General features: G+C 44.1%; 2 protein-coding genes across 11 annotated transcripts in view; one reads left to right on the top strand and one right to left on the bottom strand.

Annotated features, from left to right (window-relative positions):
• Nucleotides 1-10,666, top strand: part of PUS10 (pseudouridine synthase 10) — a 40,782-nt gene extending 30,116 nt beyond the window's left edge. For 5 of the 8 annotated variants that reach the window (XM_084829316.1, XM_084829320.1, XM_084829312.1 and 2 more), the window contains one exon: nucleotides 94-10,666. In XM_084829316.1, the coding sequence (XP_084685442.1) occupies nucleotides 94-132 (39 nt within the window). In that variant the 3' untranslated portion in view covers nucleotides 133-10,666. The remainder of the gene's footprint in view (nucleotides 1-93) is intronic. The other 3 variants (XM_084829319.1, XM_084829313.1, XR_014786992.1) reach the window with 2 other exon arrangements.
• Nucleotides 10,667-12,305: 1,639 nt separating this feature from the next.
• Nucleotides 12,306-22,079, bottom strand: part of REL (REL proto-oncogene, NF-kB subunit) — a 68,699-nt gene continuing 58,925 nt past the window's right edge. For all 3 annotated transcript variants that reach the window (XM_084829309.1, XM_084829311.1, XM_084829310.1), the window contains 3 exons: nucleotides 21,758-21,826; nucleotides 20,855-20,923; nucleotides 12,306-18,769 (listed from right to left, as the gene is read on the bottom strand). In XM_084829309.1, coding sequence (XP_084685435.1) covers nucleotides 17,934-18,769; nucleotides 20,855-20,923; nucleotides 21,758-21,826 — 974 coding nt within the window. In that variant the 3' untranslated portion in view covers nucleotides 12,306-17,933. The remainder of the gene's footprint in view (nucleotides 18,770-20,854; nucleotides 20,924-21,757; nucleotides 21,827-22,079) is intronic.

The following is a 22,079-nucleotide window of genomic DNA, read 5'->3' as shown; positions in this document are numbered from 1 at the left end:
GTTTGAGTCATTTTCTCCATACAGATATCCTAAGAACAAGCGAGTTATCCCAGTCCTGATTTAATTATTATTTTTGTTTGTTTCTCTTTACAGTCGGTGGATGTTGATTGGCCTCCAGCTCTGGACACTTAATGAACCATTTAATTTTCAAGGTGGGGAAGGTGAATAACGACAGCCTTGCCAATGAGGGGTTAGAGAAACCTTCAGCCTGGTACCCTCTGGATGTGTTGGACTACAACTCCCATAATCCCCTAGCCAAGGATTATGAGGGTTGTAATCCAACATATCCGGAAGGTGGTACCAGATTGAGGAGGGCTGGGTTGGAACAGAGTAGGTTCCATTTTGCAAGCTAGATGGTTTCCCCAAATTTTTGTTAAGCTTATTAGATCATGTTGATCTGTTCAAGGTTTGTTTGTTTTTAATTAAAATGTGTTTTTAATTGGCTCTTAAAAATTCAGGAAGAATGCTTTGACCAGCTTGCCTACCCAATGTAAATGCATACCTGTCTGGTGTAGATTCAGGTCTTGAGGTTGGATCATTTCTCAAGAGATTATTTTGATTTCAGTGTAATGGGGCAGATTTGGAAACCAGAAATTATGATTTGGAGCACATAATTTCTACTAAGAACAATCAAATAGATTTTCCCGAGGGATCCTCGGCTCTGTGTGCCAGAAATAAAAAGAAACCACTCGCCATTCAGGCTGGAAGAAGCTTTTTAGCTTCGTTTTTAAAATCCGTATTTGCTGGTGATCGCACCACTTTGTGAAATAGTCATAAGCATTTTTATAAGTTAAACCGCATCATCACCTTCTCCCACTGTACTGCTGACATAGCAGGTGGTAAAGGAAGGTTCCCCTCAAACAAATTATGGCTTAAAAAACATAGGCATGCTGTACCTACAGTGGAGCCGGCCCTGCCATTAGGCAGAGTGAGACAATTGCCTCAGGCAGCAGGTGTTGCAGCGGGGAGCAGTGGTGGCGGCCTTTTGGCTGTTCCTCCTGGACTCCCTGTTTCCCTCTGTTGGAGGACAGAACTGTTTATGCCACGCAGCCTGTCCTGGCCCCACTAAACCAGCTTGTTGTTTCAGGTGTGGTGGTGGACACTTTCCCATCACCATTATTGAAGTAAGGTTCGACTGCCAGTCCATCTTGCCTTCAAGGAATGGGGAGATGATGCCATCTTGTCCTTTACCTCAGACAGAGAAATGTCCTTTACCTCAGGTAGCAAAATCAGGCTGGCCTGATATATAGTACCATCTGTTGCTGATATAATTCCAGAACCACACCAGGGAGCAGCACTATGATAACTACACTTCGGATCCTTTTGCTTGAGTAGGAGCAAATGATGTGCAATGCAGATTGCATGGGTTGTTAGCACATCACCTGTTAGTTCAATATGACTTATTCCCTCCCTCCCTCCCTCCCTCCCTCTCACACGCACGCACGCACACGCAGTTAAGTATATATAGAATTGCAGCTTCAGCTCTGGGTATATACTAGTGTGGCACAGACCTAAAGAACCTTATCTCCCATTAAAGGCAGAAGAAAAGTGCACCTATCCTTTGGGGAGGCAACCATAATGCTAAGGTGATTTTTATTTGGGCATTTTTAGACAGTAATATTTCGCCAGTGTTACATACCAAGAAAAAGATCATGTGAAATGCAAAGGAAGTTGCAATGGTCTGGTTGGCGCATAACGACAACCCCTTGTTTTAAAACCTAATGGACTCTTGTGTACACACGGGAGCAGCGTGCCTGCCTCTTCTGCTTTTACTCTCAACCCATGATTGGCTCCTTCATAGGTTGTGAAGCATGACGTCCGAACCCAGACCGCTGGCTTGTTTAGGGGCTAAACAACCCAGCACTTAGCCCATGGGCTATGTGCGAACAGGGTCATTGTGAAATGCAACTTCACACAAAAGTTCCAGAATTGTTTTTCTAAAGAAAATAAACTTACGTTTGTTTTTAAATCCTCTTGAGTGTTCCAGTGTTTCTCTTTATTCATATCTCTTCCATGGTTATAAACCATGGAATATGGATACTAGCCAAGGCTGGGATACTCTGTGACAGTATGGAAGAGTCAGTAACTGAATTTCCTTACTTTCCTCTCTAGTCCTTTTGTATCATCTCACTTAGGTTATAAGTTGTTACTTTAAATTGTAGGCCAGCTTGAGTGCTTTGGCAGAAAGATGACATGTAAACATAAGGGTTGGATCCAGGATCTGCCTTCCGTGAGAGAAAAGGCTCCACTTATGGAAGGTCCCTCTGCCTGATTTTGGGGGATCCCCCTCACACTCACTCACACACTATAGCATATCCTATTCAGCACAGTCCCCTGACTGTGTAGCATTTTCAGGGGACTGGAGTGGCTGCCATGGCTGGGAGGGAGGGGGCAAAGTCCTCTTCCACCAGCACAGTTTCTCATGCTTAAATCTGGATCCAACCCGTGATAAATTAAATAATTGGCCCAGACTTGGTTTGTGCAGCTGTATCCATAACCATTGATACCCTTCGGCTAGAAATAGACCCTAAAGCCTCTTTTACCAGACTGTTGGTCAACCTTGTGCCTGGCATAAATGCCTTCTAGCTTGACTAATTTTTTCTGCCTCACACCTGGAGTTTCATAAATGTAGCTGTAGTATCGGTTTTGCTCTAAGTTTGGGTAATGTGCCAGGAAACCAGCTGTGGACCTTGGGTGACATCTGAAAAAGTTCCTTTGAAGGGGAGAGGTTTCATCTGAAAGTAGCCAAACAAGAACCTTTCCAGCACCTCATAGGCAAGCCACTCAACATTTTATTGTCTCTCTTAGGCCTAGGCCTTTCCTCACAGTAAAGCACGATACAAAATGACAGCATCGCTCTTTGAAGTGGATAAAATGTGTGTCCCAGCCAACAGGCCTGCATGACTGAACATTCCTCGGTACAAACCAGTTCCTTCCCTGACAGTATGAGGAGGGGGGTTGTCTGAACCCTCCTTCCACACATGATAGTTTGTCAGGATAAAATGGGATAACATATACTCTGCACTTGGAACTATGGCAGGGTTGTTGAACCTCTGTCAGCCCAAGGGCTGAATTCAGTTTCAGAGATGCTTTTTGGCAGTAGATGCGTATCTAACGTAGCCTGAAATTGATTAATTGCCGCATTCATTTTGGAACCAGACACAACTTTGCAAGAAATTGACCAGTTCTGCCCAGTTCCCAGTGACCTAAATGGCTTAACAAAGCCCTGAAACCATCAGGCTTGCGTCTCAATATTCCCTCATTGCATTGGATACGTGTCTTCCAATATGAGTTTTAGTACCTATGTCGGTGAAAGTAACATTGAAGAGCCTTAAAGCACCTCAAAAGCTAACTGATCTGTACTGTGGCTTAAGCTTTTGAGGGGACCAGGCTCTCACCAATGAAAGCGTATCCCACAATATGTTTATTGGGCTCCATGATTCCTTGTGACAGACAATGATGGCTACCCTTTCAGTAAAGTTGGCATTAGAAACTTCAGGTCTTGTCATGGCAGAGTTAGCTATGGGGTGCGTCAGAAAAGGAGAAAGGCCTGCAGATGTCGCTGTAGAGCTGTCCTCTGGTGCTTAGCTTTTACCGTCAGTTTTCTCACTTCAAAGAAGTGAGGGGGTCAAGCAGCTTGTGAGTTCTGTATCGCTGCACATCGCCCAGGGGCAGTGTCGGATTCGCATCACTGAGCATCTGTTGAGGCTCATTTTCTCAGTGGAGTCCTTGATGCCAATCGCCTAAGAAAATTGGAAGTTGCCTTATCCAGTCAGACCATCTAGCCCAGCAATGGGCAACTTGTGGCACTCCAGATGGTTTGGCCTACAACTTCTATAATCCTTCACCATTGGCTATGCTGGCTAGTGCTGATGGGAGTTGTAGGCCAAAACATCTCGAGGGCCACAAGTTGCCCACCCCTGATCTAGCCCACCCCTGATCTAGCCCAGTATTATCAGCACTGGCTGGCAGCAGCTCTCCAGGTTTTCAGGGCAGGGTTCTTTCCTAGCCCTGCTTGGAGATCTCGGGGATTGAACCTGGGGCCTTCTGCCTGCAAAGCATGTGCTCTACCACTGAGCCACTGCCCCCTTCCAAGAGGCCTCTGGCCCTTCTCCCTTTCTTTGCTGTGGCTGCCTGTTCATCTGCTCTGTCCCAAGCAAGTGAGCAACAACAGGACCAAGAGGAAGGCACAACTGCTTCTGCAAGGGCTCCCCCACATCTGGAACAGAAACTGACGTCAACCACTACAACACATTGTATGTGTGGGGCTGCCTTTGAAGACAGTCTGGAAGCTTCCAGTACTTCAAAAATTCACTCTTAAGGGCTTTTTGACCAGGACCAATAGGTGGGAACATATTTCACCGCTCTGTAAACACCTTCACTGTTCACCAGTCCATTTCCAAGCACAATTCAAAGTGTAGGTGCTTACCTTTAAAGCCCTGCATGGCTTGGCACCAGGGTATCTAAAGAAATATCTGTCTCTATAGCAGCCCATCCGTACATTGAGATAACCGTATGTCCCCACCTTCTGAAGTGAGACAGGTGGCGAATGGGGAAAGGGAGGGCCTTCTTGGTGGTGGTGCCCCATTCAAAACACAGCTGCTAGACTACAAACTGGGACTGGTCATTGGGAGCACATTTTACCAATGCTTAAAGAGCTCAACAGGCTTCTGGTCACAATTCAAAAGTGCTGGTGCTCTCCCCCAAAGCCCTACATGGCTTGGGATCTGGATACTTGAGAGAATGTCTTCTCTCCCATCAACCTGCCCATTGGGGCTGGTCTTCCCATGAGGCAAGGAGAATCCCTTGCCTCAGGTGGAATAGCGGGAGTCACAAATCGCTGCTCCTCCCCTGCTAGGAGGCCCACCATCGCCGTGAGGCAACACTACAGCGGGTTCTCCAGAGAGTCCTTCTGGTGACTCCCAGTTTCCAGAGCAGCCACCTGCCCTCTGACTTCCTCTGTGAATCTTTTCAGAGCAAGCCAACAGGTGGGTGGGCTCTCTCATCCTACAGGTGACCCCCAGGGACACCCCTTTCACGGTGCCTAGCTCTGGGGAGGGACCCCCTCAAAGCCAGGCATTTGGGTCTGACCAGCTCTTTAGGGACCCACGCCACCCACTTTCTCCAGCCAATGTGTCTCTTCAGAGTCCACCTGCTCGCTGGCTTGCTCTGAGAAAATCCTTAGAATGAGCAAGAGCAATGGGGGGAGACGCGGCAGCAAGGGGGGCACTGCATGTGTGCTCCCCCGCCTCAGGCAGCAGGAGAGTTTGCACTGGCTCCCCATACACTAAGATTTTCTTCAGTGGGTTGACAGGCAGCCTTCTTAGTACTGCATAGGATTATGAACCTTGTTGTTGTTCAGTCGTTCAGTTGTGTCCGACTCTTCGTGACCCCATGGACCACAGCACGCCAGGCCTTCCTGTCCTCCGCTCTCTCCCGGAGCGTGCTCAAGTCCATATTCATTGCATCGGTGATGCTATCTAGCCATCTCATCCTCTGCCGTCCCCTTCTCCTTATGCCTTCAATCTTTCCCAGCATCAGGGTCTTTTCCAGAAAGTTTTCTCTTCACATTAGGTGGCCAAAATATTTGAGCTTCAGCTTCAGTATCTGTCCTTCCAATGAGCACTCAGGGTTGATTTCCTTTAATTGTGAACCTGCCTGGGTATTTTTTTATACAAATTTTTATTGAATTTCAGTAGTATTAACAAAGCAAAATAAAGCCAAACGAAAATAGAAACTAAAATAAAACAGATTCCATCTGGATTCCATCTTACCATACAGTTATATTTTAATGAGTATACAGAGGTCACAGGTAATTCTTGTCAGTGCCACTAGATATTTTATCAGATGGACTCAGGATTATTCTTCATCTATTTTCTTCTTTATAAAAGCCATAGGGTTTTATAGCGCAAGGGAATCAAATATTGATGTTCGGTTCATATATGCGATAAAGTCAAACCATGTCGCATGGAATGAATCGTGTTTGCCCCTGGCCACCTTCAACTTGTGCGATATTTTTTCCATTATGGCAATTTGCCAGACCATGGCATACCAATAATCTAATCACTGGAAGGCGAATCCCTTCCAAAACCTAGCTATTGTGGATCTGGCAGCTACAAATAAATGAGTAATCAGCTTCTTACTGTTTAAATCACTGGCCTCCCCTATAAACAAATGTAATACTGCTAGGCTTGGCATATGTGGGATATTTTGATTTATAATATGGCCCATCCCTGCTGCCACTGCCTGCCAGAATGGTTGGACTTCTGCACAATCCCACCACATGTGCCAGTACATTCCTGATTCCTGGCACCCCTTCCAACACTGTGGAGAAGTTGAGTGTGTCATAAGCGAGAGATGCCTTGGAGTCAGATACCACCCATGGACTATTTTCAGTGACATCTCGCTAGTTCAGGCTGATATTGATTTATATGGAGGTTTATCCCACAGTTGCTGCCAATCATAGTCATCTACTTCTGAACTTCCAGTTTGTTTCCCACCAAGTTTTTTGTGGAGTGGTTAAATCAAATGTGAAGTGCAGGAACTGTTTGTGTGTTATGGAAATAAATCCCCAGATCTCTCCCAAGTTCCCCACCATTAATTTTTCAAACATAGTGGCCTCATTTTTCACTGTAGGGAACTCAAAAAGGACCAGAGTTGGAAACTCAAAAGCCATGGCAATGTTCTGTTGCCCAACTTTTATTTTAAAGCCTCCATTTAGGAGAGGGCCTTTTGCAGGCACATAAAAGACCTCTTCTGTCACATGCAAACTGTAGAATGCACTTTCTCAAGAAATACATTTAGCCCCCAACTCTCTTAGCTTTTACAAAGGGTGTGAAGACACAACTTTTTAATGTAGCTTTTTAAATTATGTAGTTGCTTTAATGTTCTAATGCTAAACTGTTGTAATTTTCTTATATTTATTGTTTCACTGTTTTATTGTTTTAAATTGTTTTGTACCGCCTTGATGGCTTTTTTAGCAAATAAGGTGGTATAGAAATGCAAATAATGAAGAGGAGGAGGAGAAAGATGCTGCTGCAAGTGGGAGGGGGAACTAAGATCTAATGTGCTCTGTTCCAGGATTAGACCTCCGCTCACAGAACACAGGTTCTAATAATAACAATAATGTCAATTAAAACATATTTCACCAAAAAGAATTAATTTATTTACAATAAAAACATACTTAAGAAAATCATAATAAAAAGGCCATACACCTTCCACAGGAATAGCAAGTTAATAATATGAGAACTTTATATTTGGAAATTCATGAAAACGATTTCTTAAGATGCGCTAATTGAGCTGCCAAGAATTCTTGGGTTGTTTACAGCTAGAAGGGATCCTCTTTTCCCTCCCATTTCTTAGTTTTGACAATTACACAAATATCAAAGACTTCACCGTGTTTCAAGTTTATTTCATTGACGTTAACTGGGTTTCAGGAAGCATCCATCTGAATCGCAGACATATATTCAAGTCCTCATTGGAGCACCACAAATGCTAAAGGAGACGTCCTGTCCTGGGCAAGTGAGCAGAGATAGCGCACGCCGCACCTCTTGTGCCTAAGTCCATCTTCAAAAGCTCTTCTGGCTACCAGCTTCTGCAGGTGCAGCAAACAACCCATGGCCCTGCTCCACCCATTCCCCATCCTTGGACGCGCAGGGCCCGTAAGTGCTTTTGACCCATCAGTCTAGCAGGGCTACTAGGTTGGGGAAGCTTAACGCAGGAGATGATAGGATAAGCTGGTTACCCCAGCCCATAACTCATTTGAACTCAAGTCCTTTGTTTCTGATGAACGGGAAACTCATGCTAAAGCTTTTGTACTTAGATAAATCTATCCAAGTACAAAATACACACGCCATACCCCATCACATAAGAGCAGCATGTGTGTGTTGTGTGTGTGTGTGTCCTTTGAGGTACACAAGAGCAGGGACACAATCCAGGCCCAGTCACTACTTGTGTGCAAAACCTGTGTGCGCTCCTCATCAGAAGGGCCACTCCCAAGTGACAGAGCACGTGTGTCTTTTTCAGGCACAGCTTGAGGATAGCGAAGTCAAGTGAGAATCCAACTTGCTTTCTGCAATCTTTGTCCATACCATCTTCTTCTGCACCTCTTCATCAGCCTTCCTCAAGCTGCTGCTCTCCAGCTGCTACAACAGCCACCACCTCCAGATTAGCTATGCTGGTTGGGGTTGATGGAAGTTGTAGTCCAACACGTATGGAGGGCGCTACGTTGGGGAAGCCTGCTTTAGAAGCACCACTAAAACCAGAGGAGCAGAGATGTGGACCCATACAGATTGACATCCCTCGAACCTCACAAGCTATTCACAACAAGAAAAAAAACCCCACCTTTTCAGAGTGTGAGGACAACCAGGGGGAAAATGCTTGCTAATGAGCCTATTTTTGAATACTGACTGCACTAATTTAAAAACAAAACGCAAATAAAAAAAACCCCGCACCCCCATATCTGTGGCAAGAGTATTCACCTCAATGTGAGAATTCTGGAAATTTCAATTTTAAAAAATTATTTCAACACTTTTTAAAGCTTTCTTGATTTTTTCTTTAAAAAATTCACAATGACACAGTCATTACCATTATCTCAATGTAGATTTGCCTAAACGCAAACAAAATAATATATAATTGCAGACAAAATATGAGTACTTAGCCTTGTGGAGGGGGAGAAGCTAAAAAAACATACACAGGTAACATTTGGTAAATTAATATAACTATTTCAAGTCAGAGATAGTTCACACAAGATGGGAGACTAAAGGTGCAATCCTATGCATATTTAGACAGAAAAAAAGTTCTACAACTGCTGGCTGGGGAATGTTTGGAGTTGTAGTACTTTATTCTGTCTAAACATGCATAGGATTGTAACTTCTAAACCTCAGAAGTTTGTCATGTAAAGGAGTAATGTAAGCAGGGAAGGAAATACAGAAAGCTAGATGGGAATTAATTTGTATATTCTAAGTTTTAAGTGTTTGGTTTATAAAAGTGTAAAGGAAAATGTACAGTGCAAAGTAATGTTATGCTATGTGGTGCCATGGTTTAGAAGGGGTTAAGTTGGAGTTAATATGGGTTAAATGGCAGTTAATGTGGGTGCGGTCATCCTGACCAGGTGTGCATTTAAGCCAAAGGCCTGAGGGCAGATGGGAGATGGGGAAGCATTTCTGTTGCTGCTAGTTCTTGTTCAAAGGACCTTTTGTCATGTATCTGCCAAAAAAGGTTGGTAGCAGATCTCAATGTGTTCAAAATTATTACTGAAGAAAGTGACCCCCCCACACACACACAAAAGCAAAAGTTGTCCCAAGCCCCAGGCAATTAAACATGTTGCATAGAAGGTAGTTAGAAAGCCAGAGAATTAAATAATAAGGTAACTAGTAGCAATATGGAGGATACAAAGTGAGTTCACAAAGAACTTTAGGCAATTGTTATCAAAATATAACTGGCAAAGCAGTTTGGATGATATTCTAAGAGAGAATGCTGAATTATAACTCATCACCTGTCAGGCTTGATTCTGAGCGCAGGGAGATAGCAGCTCAGATTCAGAAGAGGAGCCGCCAGAACTGCGGGAGGCAGTTTCACAGGCGAGTTCAGATAGGGGTAGGCGTGCTTCTCAGGTTACCAACTCCCAGATGGCCAGGCCTGAAGCTTCCTCCTCGCCCCCCTGTGAGAAGCAGCGAGCAGGGGGAGGAGGGGATTGGGGACTGCGACCTAAGAGACGTGAGGTGGCAGCGCAGAGCTAAGAGGGAAACGTCAGGGGCCCACGGCCAAACCAGTTAGCGATATGTGAGAGGCTACACAGGGAAGCATCACGTGAGGGGTGGGACCTCCCTCCCTAAGTTATCTTAGCCAGACAGCCTCCCTTTCAAACTGCAGGCAACTTTCAGTGATCCCATGTGAATCCCCTGGAGGCATTCCTTTGTAGCCAGAGAGTCTTCGAGGATTTGCATCTGTAATGAACCTGTGAATATTGAATTAAAGGCGTGAGACTGAAGCCTCTCATTTTGTGTGTGTGTGTGAGTGCTTAAGGAAAGAGGGGGCCAAGGGAATCGTGACATCACCAGAGATGAAAAGGATCATGTGAAAAATGCAGAGACATCAAACTGTATGATTCAGGGTCAGAGTGAACTTAAAAGATTTCGCTTATCAATTAATGAGAAAAAAATATTTTGTAAGGTATAAATATTAAATCTGATATATATTTAGAAAAAATTGCACACTTAAGTTTAATTTGTAAACTGTGATTAGGAAATTGCTTTGCCAAAGACATATATCAAAATTAATTGTATCTAACTTTAAAAGTGTATGTTTAAGTTTTTGTATGTGCATTTTGATCGCCAAAGATTCTTTTGTAAGTCAAGATTGTGAACTTATATTTATGAAACAGCAGTTAATATTGACATATTGGCAGTGAAGTGGTATTTCAGAAACTGTATAAATATGGCCTGATTCAGGGATCAAACAGCTTCTTTGCTACTGAAGCTCCTTGCCTGTGATACTGCCAGACAACTCTATAGAGAAGTCTTGGTAAGCAAAATGGACTCAGCAATGCTCTCGCTTTTAACAGCAAGAAATGCTTAGGAAATATAGCTTTAATTGCATTTATGTCCTTTACTACTTGTACTTTAACTGAGAACTTATATTTGTATGAATAAAAGAAGGAAATGGATTCAAGGATTTCTATACTATAATTACTGTTAGTACTAAACCTGTATTGCAACCCACCAAACAATCTTAGGCGTACACTTTGTTTAGAAGCGTTTTAATCTGCTCTAGGGAGTAAACAGGCAGCTAAAGGCTCCCAAAGTACTGAACTATAGATGGGTGGCTCAAACAAAGGAAAACTCTAACATTTTGGAAGAAGAACATTATGGGCAGAATTGTAGGAGACTTCAATAAGGAACTAAGAGATTGTGAGAGCTTTTGGAGAGCTGTAGTATTTTTTCTTGCCTTCTGGAAAAAAGACTGCTGTGCTAATCCTGCCTGGGCCAGATGCTGCTTTTGCAATAAGGAGCTGAGAGAATGGTTTTTTCAAGGAGCGAGAATCTATTTTGCAGACTGGGATCTGGTGGCTGCTACAGAGCTGGAGTCTGGTCGTCTCCTGTGCCAATGCTGAGAGCTGCCTTACCTTTCTACCTTTTGTAACTGCTCCGTGACTTTGGTTTGAGGTTTGGGACCAATCCATCCATGGAGATATGAGGAATTGTGCTAGGCCATTCTGTTGTGTTTGGCTATCCTGCAGAGGGCCCGCTGGCTATGATATTCTCTTGGGGGGGGGGTGATTTTTAATGTGTATTAATAAATCTTTTAATTGACTTAGCCAAGTCTAGATGTGTGCGTTTTAACTAGTAACACTTGGGTTACACACTTAGTGAAGCAAGAAGCATTTTAAAAGAGGCATTCCTTCCTGCATTGAAAGAGAAGGGGAGAATGCCTCTTTTAAGAGGGCATCTGACAACAAGTTTTGGTAAGTATTTATGGTGCGGACCCTTTTATCTATCAAAAAATTTTTAATCAGTTAATCAACTAATTGTGAAATCCTATACATGTCTACTTGTAAGGGAAGTTCCAGTGAGTTCAACGGGGACGTTTTCTCATGTAATTGTGTATAGGAGTGCAATATAAATTTTGCCGCTTCAGTGGAATTGTATTATCTGTAGGAACTCCTGTATGGTAAAAGCACATCACTTTGTCCTAAAAATAGCTAGGATTCCAGAGTGGTTTCATCAGGGTGTGGCCACTTGCATTGTTATCACATGGGAACACTTTTACAAAACTACTTCAGCCTGTATTTACTGACGAGGTGTGTGGGGGGGTCACCTTCTTCCACCTCAAAAGTGGCCACACTTATTATTTCAAATATTGTTGCATTGGTCTGAAGTGCTAAAGTAAGCAAGACAATTATCAAAATATCAATCCTGAGAAGCCTTGCATATGCCGATTTTATGATTACAAGCTAGGGTCTAAAGAGCTGTGGGTTGGAAGTCTACAAGTAGACTGATTTTCCTAATCAATACACATGGGATGCTTATGAACTGGTGCAATTCACAAAGCAGATCTTTCAACCATCTCTGCATCTACACAAGTAGCATATTTGCACTGCAGATTGGTTGTTGGGCTTTCAGTACAGAGTCTGGCCTATTATTATTGGCCCTGACTGGTATCTCTCCAGTGACCCAGAACAAAGTCTTTAGATCTCTAAACCTTGTTACTGAAGGTTGTTGCAATATGGGACCTGAGGACCTTCTATGAAGATGTGTTTTATCACTAAAGTAAAGATAAGGGAGTCTCAATACCCGGGTGAGATGGTGACGCAGGGAGGAGGGGTTCAGATTTGTTAGGCATTGGGGAACATTTTGGGACAAGTTGGGCCTGTAGAGCAGGGATGGGCTCCATTTGAACCAAAATGGAACCAGACTGCTGGTGCTAAACAAAAAAGGTGGCAGAGCAGCTTTTAAACTGAACCCTGGGAAAAAGCCAACAGGAGCTGGGAAGCATCCAGTTCAGGTTGAATCATTCCTAGGGGATGAAAATGTTTTCGATTGCCCAAATGTAGAAGGGGAGGAAATACACCATGAGTATATGGTGGAACATGATAGCCAATCAAAGAGGCCTAAGTGCCCTAGCAAAAGGTGCGCACGCCATAGACATCTGGGGAGGGACACCCTGTACAGGTGTTTCTATGGAAATACTAGAAGCCTCCAAGCCAAAATGGGGGAGTTGGAGTGCTTGGTTTTAAAGGAGAACCTAGATACAGTGGGCATTATGGAAACCTGGCGGAATGGAGAGAACCAGTGGGATACAGTCATCTCTGGATATAAACTCCACAGAAAGGACAAGGAAGGGTGTACTGGAGGAGGTGTTGCTGTGTATGTCAAAGCGGGCATAGTCTGAAGCAGACTAGAACACCTAAAAGGGGGTAGACTCTTCCACAGAAGCGCTGTGGGTGACAGTACTGGGCTCCACAACTAATTTAGTACTAGGAACATGTCCCCCAGACCAGAATGCTCAGGGTGACCTTGAGACAGAAAATGAAATCAGGGAGGCTTCCAAATGAGGAAGTGTTGCAATAATGGGTGACTTCAATTACCACCACATTGACTGGATAAATGCATGTTCCAGTCACGACAAAGAGGTTACATTTCTCGACTGTGCCCTTGAACAGTTCATCATGGAACCGACCAGAGGGGAGGTGACCCTGGATTTAATCCTAAATGGTGTCACCCAGGACCTAGTACAAGATGTAAATGTAGATGAACCAACTTGAAACAGTGACCGCTGTGCTATCAAATTTAATATGCATTTGTGGAAAATGGCCAAGGAAGTCTAACACAGTCACATTTGGCTTCAAAAGAGGAAACTTCTCTAAAATGCAGGAACTGGTGAAAAGGAAGTTAAAAGGGGGAGTCAAGAGGATTAAAATGCTTGGAGAGTACTCAAAACCATAATACTAGAAGCTCAGCTAAAATGTATACCACAGGCTAGGAAAGGTAGCACCAAGTCCAAGAGGTCACCAGCATGGTTAACGAGCAGTGTCAGGGAAGCTATTAGAGAAAAAAAGGCTTCCTTCAGAAGATGGTCTTGCTCACATAAGGAAAACAAAAGGGAGCCTTGCACAAAGGAGATGCAAAAAAGCATTTTGAGGGGCATATCGCTAACAATATCAAGGCCAACAATAAAGAATTCTTTAATAAATATCAGAAGCAGGAAACCAGCTAGGGAGGCAGTTGGATCGTTGGATGACAATGGAGTTAAAGGAGTACTGAAGGAGGACAAGGAGATTGCAGAGAAGCTGAATGAAGTCCATCTTCACTGCAGAAGATATAGGACAGATACCTGTGCCTGAACTGATGTTTTCAGGAAGGGAGTCTGAGCAACTGAGGCAAACAGTGGTGATAAGAGATGAAGTTCTCAGCCTATTGACAAATTGAAGGTAAATAAATCATTGAGCCCATATGGTATCCATGTTAAGAGTTCTTAAAATGAAATTGCTGATCTTCTAACAAAAATATGCAACATGTCCCTAAGGTCAGCCTCTGTACCAGAGGACTGGAGAATGGCCAATATAACACCCATTTTAAAGAGGGGATCGAGGAAATTACAGGCCAGTTAGCTTAATGTCTGTTCCAGGTAAATTGGTTGAAAGCATGATTAAAGATTAAATTAGTAAGCATATAAAGAATAAGCTCTGCTGAAAAAGAATCAACATGGCTTCCACAAAGGTAAGGCCTGTATCACTAATCTTTCAGAGTTCTTTGAGAGTGTCAATAAAGATGTGGACAGGGGTGATCCAGTAGACATTGTTTACTTGGACTTCCAAAGGGCTTTTGACAAAGTCCCTCACCAAAGACTCTTGAGCAAACTTAGCAATCATGGAATAAGAAACGTTCTCTTATAGATCAGTAACTGGTTAAAGAACAGAAAGCGGGGAGTAGGAACAAATGGTAAATTCTCCCAATGGAGGGATGTAAATAGTGGGGTCCCACGGAGATCTGTATCGAGAGTGAAGCTTTTCAACTTGTTCATAAATGATCTGGAATTAGGAGTGAGCAGTGACATAGCCAATTTTACCGATCGCACCAAATTATTTAGGTTGCTTAAAACAAAAAGGCATTGTGAGGAGCTCCAAACTGGAAGAATAGGCATCGAAATGGCAAATGCGGTTCATGTGTAAGCAAGTGTAAAGTGATGCATGATTGGGCAAAAAATCCCAACTTTAAGTATAACTTGACAGGATCTGAGCTAGTGGTGACCGACAAAGAAAGTGATCTTGGGGTTGTGGTGGACAGTTTGATGAAAAGGTCAACCCAGTGTGCGGTTGCTGTAAAAAAGGCAAACTCTATTTTAGGCATAATTAGGAAAGGAATTGAGAATAAAACTACCAATATCATACTGACCTTATGCAAAACTATGGTGCGACCACATGAAGGATGCACTCCTATTGGGATGCCCATCAGCCTCCGAACTGGGAGGATGACGGGCATCCCATGCAGAGCGCCTCCGCACTCCTCCCATTCTGCATTTTTGCCCATCTAAGTAGGGCTCTGCTAAGGGGGAGGGAAGGAGGCTGGGGAGGACTGGGGAAAGCTTGTATCCCTGCTTCCCCAGTCCCCTGCCCCACCCACAGAACCACTCCCTTTCCCCCCTCTCCGAGGATGCTGTTGCGACCTCAGAGAGGCAGCCAATGTAGCCCTTTTTGCGCCAGCTGTGAGGGGGAGGGCAAGGGGGCAGGGAGCTCGGATTCCTGGGTCTGAATGCTGTCTCCAACCTGGGATCCAGGATTCCAAACTATGCTATGGCTAGGAGCCACAGCATTTACCCCTTAGAATACTGTGTACAGTTCCGGTCACTGCACCTAAAAAAAGATATTGCAGAGCTGGAAAAAGTGCAGAAAAGGGCAACTAAAATGATCAAGAGGCTGGAGCATCTCCCCTATGAGGGAAGGTTGCAACAGCTGGGTTTGTTTAGCTTAGAGAAAAGACATGATGGAGGTGTACAAAATTATGCGTGGTGTGGAGAATGTGGTTAGGGAGATGTTTTTCTCCCCCTCTCATAATATTAGAACCCAATGGGATCATCCCATTAAGATGATTGGTGGGAGATTCAGGACAGATATAAAGAAGGACTTCACTCAGTGCATAGCGCTACCACAAGACATAGTGATGGCCACCAATTTGAATGGCTTTAAAAGGGGGTTAGACACATTCCTGGAGGAGGCTATCAGTGGCTACTAGTCCTGCTGGCTATAAGCTATCTCCAGTATCACAGGCAGTATGCCTATATACACCAGTTGCTGGGGAACATGGGTGTGAGGTTGCTGGGGCACTCATGTTCTCCTTGTGGGTTTCCTGTGGGAAGCTGGTTGGCCACTGTGTGTGAACAGAATGCTGGACTAGACGGACCCTTGGTCTGGTCCAGCGTGGCTATTCTTAGGTTCTTAAGGATACATAGGTAAGCATACTTAAGTCCATGATTAAATTTGTGCTCACACATACATGGCCCCAGCGTAAAGGGAGAAGAATGGGAGAAGAACAAAAGAGTCCATCAGCAGGTTACCTGGCAGGTCTAGTAGTAAGATATACATGCTGATAAACTTGACAGGTTTGCCTCTATGTAGATTCTAACCTGCCTTTGGCCCACAGTGCAATAAGGAGACCCTTTTTCAGTTATACAGTAGAGTGATGTAGCCAGCACATCCCAGATACTCCCATCAATCACTACCGGACCAGAAATGAATCGGCAACCTTCAGGAATTTAGTCAAGTAGGTTTACCAACATGATGTCAGAAGAGTGAGGAGTCCCTGTGGCCAGCGCAGTAATTTGAGAAGTGGATCTCACAGTAATATTGGAAAGGGGTGAAAAATAGAACTGGCAGCATGCATGCTCCTCATTTGAAAGAATTCTTCTTCAGTCCAGAATGTCACCTTTCCTCAAAACAGCATACATGCTTCGGAGAACAGACAGGTCTATGTTGATGTAAAACAACAACAAAGAAAGAGACCCCACAGCTCCAAATGTTCCTTCTTAAAATGAAGTGCTTGTAAGAAAAACAACAACACATTCATCTTAAACACTTATAAAAGTGGTGCAAGACAATTTTATAAAAGTGGTGCAAGACAGGGTTTGGCTGCTTTTTCAAACAGCCGTAGTCCACGTGACACTATGTGGGCCAAATCCAGCAAGGGAGATCTGTGCACAGACAGAACCCTCTTCAAGCCAAGCTGATAACAAGGCAGGTGCACATCAGGGTATCCAGGTCTGGAATCTGCTGGGTGCACCTTTGCTGTGGGTCTGGGTTACACATTCCTCTCTGTGCCCATATAGCTTTTGTGCCTGACTAGAGCTGGACTGGGAGCCACAAGCCCTGTTGAACCAGGATCACAAAGGAGGGAGACAGGAAGACTGAAGGGACTGCCCCGCCAACAACCATCTAAAAAAACCCAGCTGGATTTAGGGGCAGGTGAGCCCCTGGGGTTCTGGGCATGGGAGGCTCCAGGCATGGGCTAAGTACTCAACAATCCACTGAACAGCTGAAACAAAAATAGTACAAACAGTACCTTTTAACCTGCAACACTGACTGTGTTGCCAGCGTTGCATTAACATTCGCCTTTAAAAAAAATCTGTAAAATGTACATCAGCGCCCATTCAACAAATAGTATGCATGTGAGTGATTGTCATTACAGCTATATGTGCAAATGTATCGTCTTATAATAAGAATTCTAAAACATACATGCAAATTGTGCATCATAGTTGTGAAATGGGCAAAACCTGATACGTACGTACGTATGTACGTACGGTATTCAAAAGTTGAACAAATGGGGTAGGGGTAGAATCAGAGTTGGAAGGGGCCTACAAGACCATCGAGTCCAACCCCCTGCTCAGTGCAGGAAGCCTGATTCCCAGGCGGAATCCCCTCCGAACACTAACCAGGGCTGGCCCTGCTTAGCTTCCGAGATCAGACGAGATCAGGCATATCCAACCTATCAAAGATTTGTCTCCCTTGGGTCTATTCAGTTAAGTGCTGGCCCTGAACAGCGTCCCTGGATGGGATTCATCAAGGCCAGAGGAAAAAACCCAAACAAACTCTGCAGCATTAATCGTTCAGCCAAATACATTTTAGCCTAAGAACCTGGATGCAGAACATGCGGCAAAATATTACTAAAAAAATTAAATAAAGGCTCTCCACCAATTTTTTCGAGCAGCACAAGTGCTTTTTACAGAGTAATATTGAGAAACTATCCAACCCCACTGACTTCCTTCTCAATCAGTAATCCTAAAATTGTTGTGGTATTGTTTAAATCACATTATATTGTTTAAATCACATTATATACTAATGACCTGAGATGAAATATGACTTCTCCACAGAAGTCATGGGAAAAACTAATTCTCCTACCGAAAGAAATTGTTGTGCACTGGAGCAAGAATCTGATGAAGCTTTAAAGTATGGCATCAAAATTGCCCCCAAAAGAGTTAAAGAGCTCTTCCTCTTGGATGTTGTATGCACTAAAGCACTGGTTATGAGACATATGGGTTGGGTTCTGAAGAGCAGGGTTGCTAGGTGGTCTCAATTCATTTATGCTATCCAGATAATGGAAGTTAATCATCTCGAAGGCATTGGACATGGAATTCAAAGATGAGCTGGAAGTCGCCGCTACTGACGTACCAGGATGCAGCGCCGGCTGGACCAGCCTCCTGTGATCACTCGGATTTAGAACTTGCGCGAAGGATGCCTTTTCCAAGGTTACGCTTGTGCATCTGGCATCTTCCATCTCCATGCTGATGCCGTTGGCCATCTCGACGTTTACAGGAAGAATAGGCTGGGTGGTGACAGTGCTGGAGATATTCAGCATGTCTTGATGAGACATTGATGGTGACGGCGACGGCGACGACAACGACAACGATGCCCCTTGGCCATTTGTTGCACCAAGAAAGCCTCTGTAGATGTTCCTGTCCTTTTGATTGGGCCAGTTCAGGCTATTTTCCTGCCCCGGTGATGGAGAACTGCCATTCTGCATGTTAAGATGAAGCGAATCTCCCAAAGAGTTGCCTTGCTGCAGGAAAACACTGAGGGGTGAAGCTGAGGAATGCCAGCATGATGGCAGGGCTCCATCCTGCTTCATGGGCCCCGTCATCTGTAAAGGTGGGGCTGGGCGTCCATTGGGACTGAGGTTGCTGATGGAAGGGGAATAATAGGGCTGCACTGGAGGGCTGCTCACAGAGGTTCTCTGCAGTGGGATGACAACTTCAGTTTGGGTGTGATACATATTCGGTTCTGTGAAAAAGATTTGACACTGCTTAGAAAAGGCAAGGAATCTATAACCATTTTACAGGGATTCTCAAAAGTTGAGTGAGGTTATGGAAGTGGGGGCGCTAAACTTTGCCCTTTAAAACCAAGCCACCATCTTGGATGCACCCACCAGGCAATGCCTTTCAGAGGTCTTGTGGAGCATTAATCCCCAGACTCTCTCTATTCCCATACATGGACAATAATATCATCCCAAAAGAGGGAGTATGGATGCATTGGGATTCCCCAATACAGCCAGCCCTACAACTACGGATGTTGGTGAAATCCACAAGGGAATCAAATGCGTTCAGATTTCCATAAATCCGACCCAAAGATTCTGCAGTGGAGTGGCTTTTCCCAAGTCACACAGATTCCACAGACTTGTGGAGTGGTTTTTTAACTTTCCGGAATTTTATACAAATTTAGTCATAGAAAAATACCTAAAATGAAAAAAAAAGGCTGATAATGCACTTTCCCCCCATAGGCTAAAACATAAAGCTGCGTGGGGGGTGGGGATTGTGCATTTTCACTAGTGCAAATTTGTGCAAATTCGGGAAACTGGAAAAAATCCGATTCCCTCAATGCACGAAAGTTACCTCACAATCCGCATAACACAAACAGATCGGATTTTACAAAATCTGTACATCGCTACCTACAGCTGAGGCTGGGAAATTCTTACAGGCATCACAGGATGGTGGTGAGAGACAAGATCAACTGGGCTAACCCACAGTTTATTTACTTGATTTCTTTCCTGCCTCTTGAGCTATAATGTTCCTCAATTGCAAGGAAGATGCCAGCCCATTGGTCTGGGTGCTAATTGACAAAATCATATTATAAAATTTAGCTATACCAATAAATTAGGCATACTATTTTCATATGTAATAAAGACCAACTCAGAGACAGAGATGGAAATGATAGAGGAGATACACAGAGATGGAAATACAGAAATATTGTGATTTTCTCAATTAGTTCCCAGGACAATATTTTCAGCTTTGGGGGACAGAAGTGAAAGAATGATTGTGATCTCCCCTGAATCCAGCTCTTCTCTCCTCCCCCACATACAGGTGATCAGCACTGTGAAAACGAAAAAGCACAACGCAAGCCATCTTGATTGACAGGGAGGTGCATTAGCTGTGCATGGGACCAGAATCTTTAATGATAGAGAAGCCATGAGCTGGATTCAGACTGCTCAGCCAACATGCATGAACATGCATAGAGAGCCTGGCTGCAGTTATCCATGTCCTGGGAGCCTCCCGCCAGGATTATTGCAATGTGCTATACATGGGGCTACCTCTGAAGATGCTCTGGAAACTTCAGTTAGTGCAGAATGGAGCAGCAAGGCTGCTTCTTGGGACTGGCTGTTCTGAACATATTACTCCACTGCAGCGTCAACCGCATTGGTTGATGGTCAGTTTACAGACCCAATTCAGAGTGTTGGCGCTGACCTTTAAAGCCCTTAAATGGCTTTGGACCAGTTTACCTGAAGGAGCGCCTTCTCCCATGTCTTCTTGCCTGACTGCTAAGATCCTTCCAGAGGCTTTTCTCTCAGAGCCGCCATTCATAATGGTGTGACGACTGGTTACCAGGAAAGGCGCCTTCTCTGTAGTGGGCCCCCAGCTATGGAATGCCCTATATATATATATTTCCTCTTAAGCAGGCATTTAACCTTTAATCTGCTGTTTTATTAATTTAACTGCTGGCTCCTCAATGTTTTACATACTTTCAAAATGTGATTATTATGTTTGATTATTTTGAAACTTGTATTGTTGTATTATTATCTTTCTTACTTTCTTTTGTTATTTTGTTGTTGTTGTTGTTGTTGTGTTTTATGATTGCAAACTGCCCTGAAGGCATTTGCCAGTTGGGTAGTATAGAAATCTAATAAATGAATAAATAATAACTAGGTTTATGACTGTCTTTTTGTTTTAAACATAAAATCCTTGTTTATATTTTTTTTTTCATTTCATACATTAAATCAGAACACAGTAATGAGAGAGATGAGAAGAAAGAGGGACAAGAGGACAGGAGTGGAGAGGGAGTTTTAAAAAAAGAGAAGAGGTGAGGAGAATCTACCTTTCTTAATTATCTTTCCTTCACTGATAGAGGGCTGGAACCCAGCAGCTTTAGGCCTCTCATACGGACCTACCAGAGAAAAACATTTTTACATTTCACTAAGAGCAAATGAATCACATATTGCTCCCCCTAATATCAAACCTAGGAGGTGTGCCCCAACAGAAATGGAGCCACAACGGGGACCCGAGAAACAAGAGGAAGATATCAGCATGCATGGGGGAACTCCAAGGTTTGCAGAAGAACAAAAACAACAACAACCCAAGTGGGCAAACCTCCCCCAAAACAGCCCAATGAGGACTAAGCACGTTCAGTAACTACAGGATATTGAGTGTCAGTTAGATAAAGAAAAACGTAGAACTCGGGGAGTGGGAACAGCGGAATGCCCTCCTTGGAGTGAATGGTTGAATGGAACCCTGGACAGGTTCACTCCCGTTAGAATGGAGGATACATTGAACCATTAGAAGGTGAGGATACACTGCAAGTCCCACCTACATTAGTAAAAGCCAGTTTCTAGGATTTTGTTCCACCTTCCCAATCTCATGTTCCATGTTGGAACACTCTGCCCAATCGTGTCTCCAAGTGCACCCTTGTTACCTTCTCCTAAAGAAGTGAATGACTGCCACTTATGCTTATGGGGAGAAAGTAAACCACAGCACATGGGGACACCTCTGGGGCAAGGAAAAAGCCTGCCCCTCCACCCATGGTCCTGCACGGCCTGGCTTTCGTTGACAGAGATCTCACAGGGGCCTGTAATACACGGATGTATTTCCAAGACGCAGGGGTGTCCCCCTGCAACACAGCCCACCAGTCAAGATGACTGGCATTTTCCTAGAAAAGCCTCAATAAATCCCCTTGGTTGTCACTTCAGAAGAACAAGGGGGGAGCGGGGAGGAGTACACTTACCACAGTCTTGCATGAGTTTTTGTAAAGCCATTGGCGACCTCTGTTTTTTTGCCTTATGGCCATAAGGATCTAAAAGAGGAGGAGAAAAACAGCATTACGGTTAGCAATCGAGCCATTCACACACACGTACAATCCTGGGAAAGTTTCCTGAAGAAGAGAGGCCAGGTTTTGAGTTCTGCTCAGCTATGCCAGGGATGGGCAACTGTGGGAGGTCTGGGGGCCAGCTTCATACCACAGCCATCCCATGGGCCACGCTCCACAGGACATCGCACAGTTTGCAGGGCACCCCCAAAATGACAGCAAACCGCTCCGTAGCAGCTGT

This window comes from Heloderma suspectum, chromosome 1 (assembly GCF_057233095.1).
Source record: "Heloderma suspectum isolate Gila_16-S chromosome 1, 16-S_ref, whole genome shotgun sequence".
NCBI classification, from domain to species: Eukaryota; Metazoa; Chordata; class Lepidosauria; order Squamata; family Helodermatidae; genus Heloderma; species Heloderma suspectum.
Note: the sequence above shows the minus strand (reverse complement) of the source record. Positions and strands in the feature narration are given on the sequence as shown.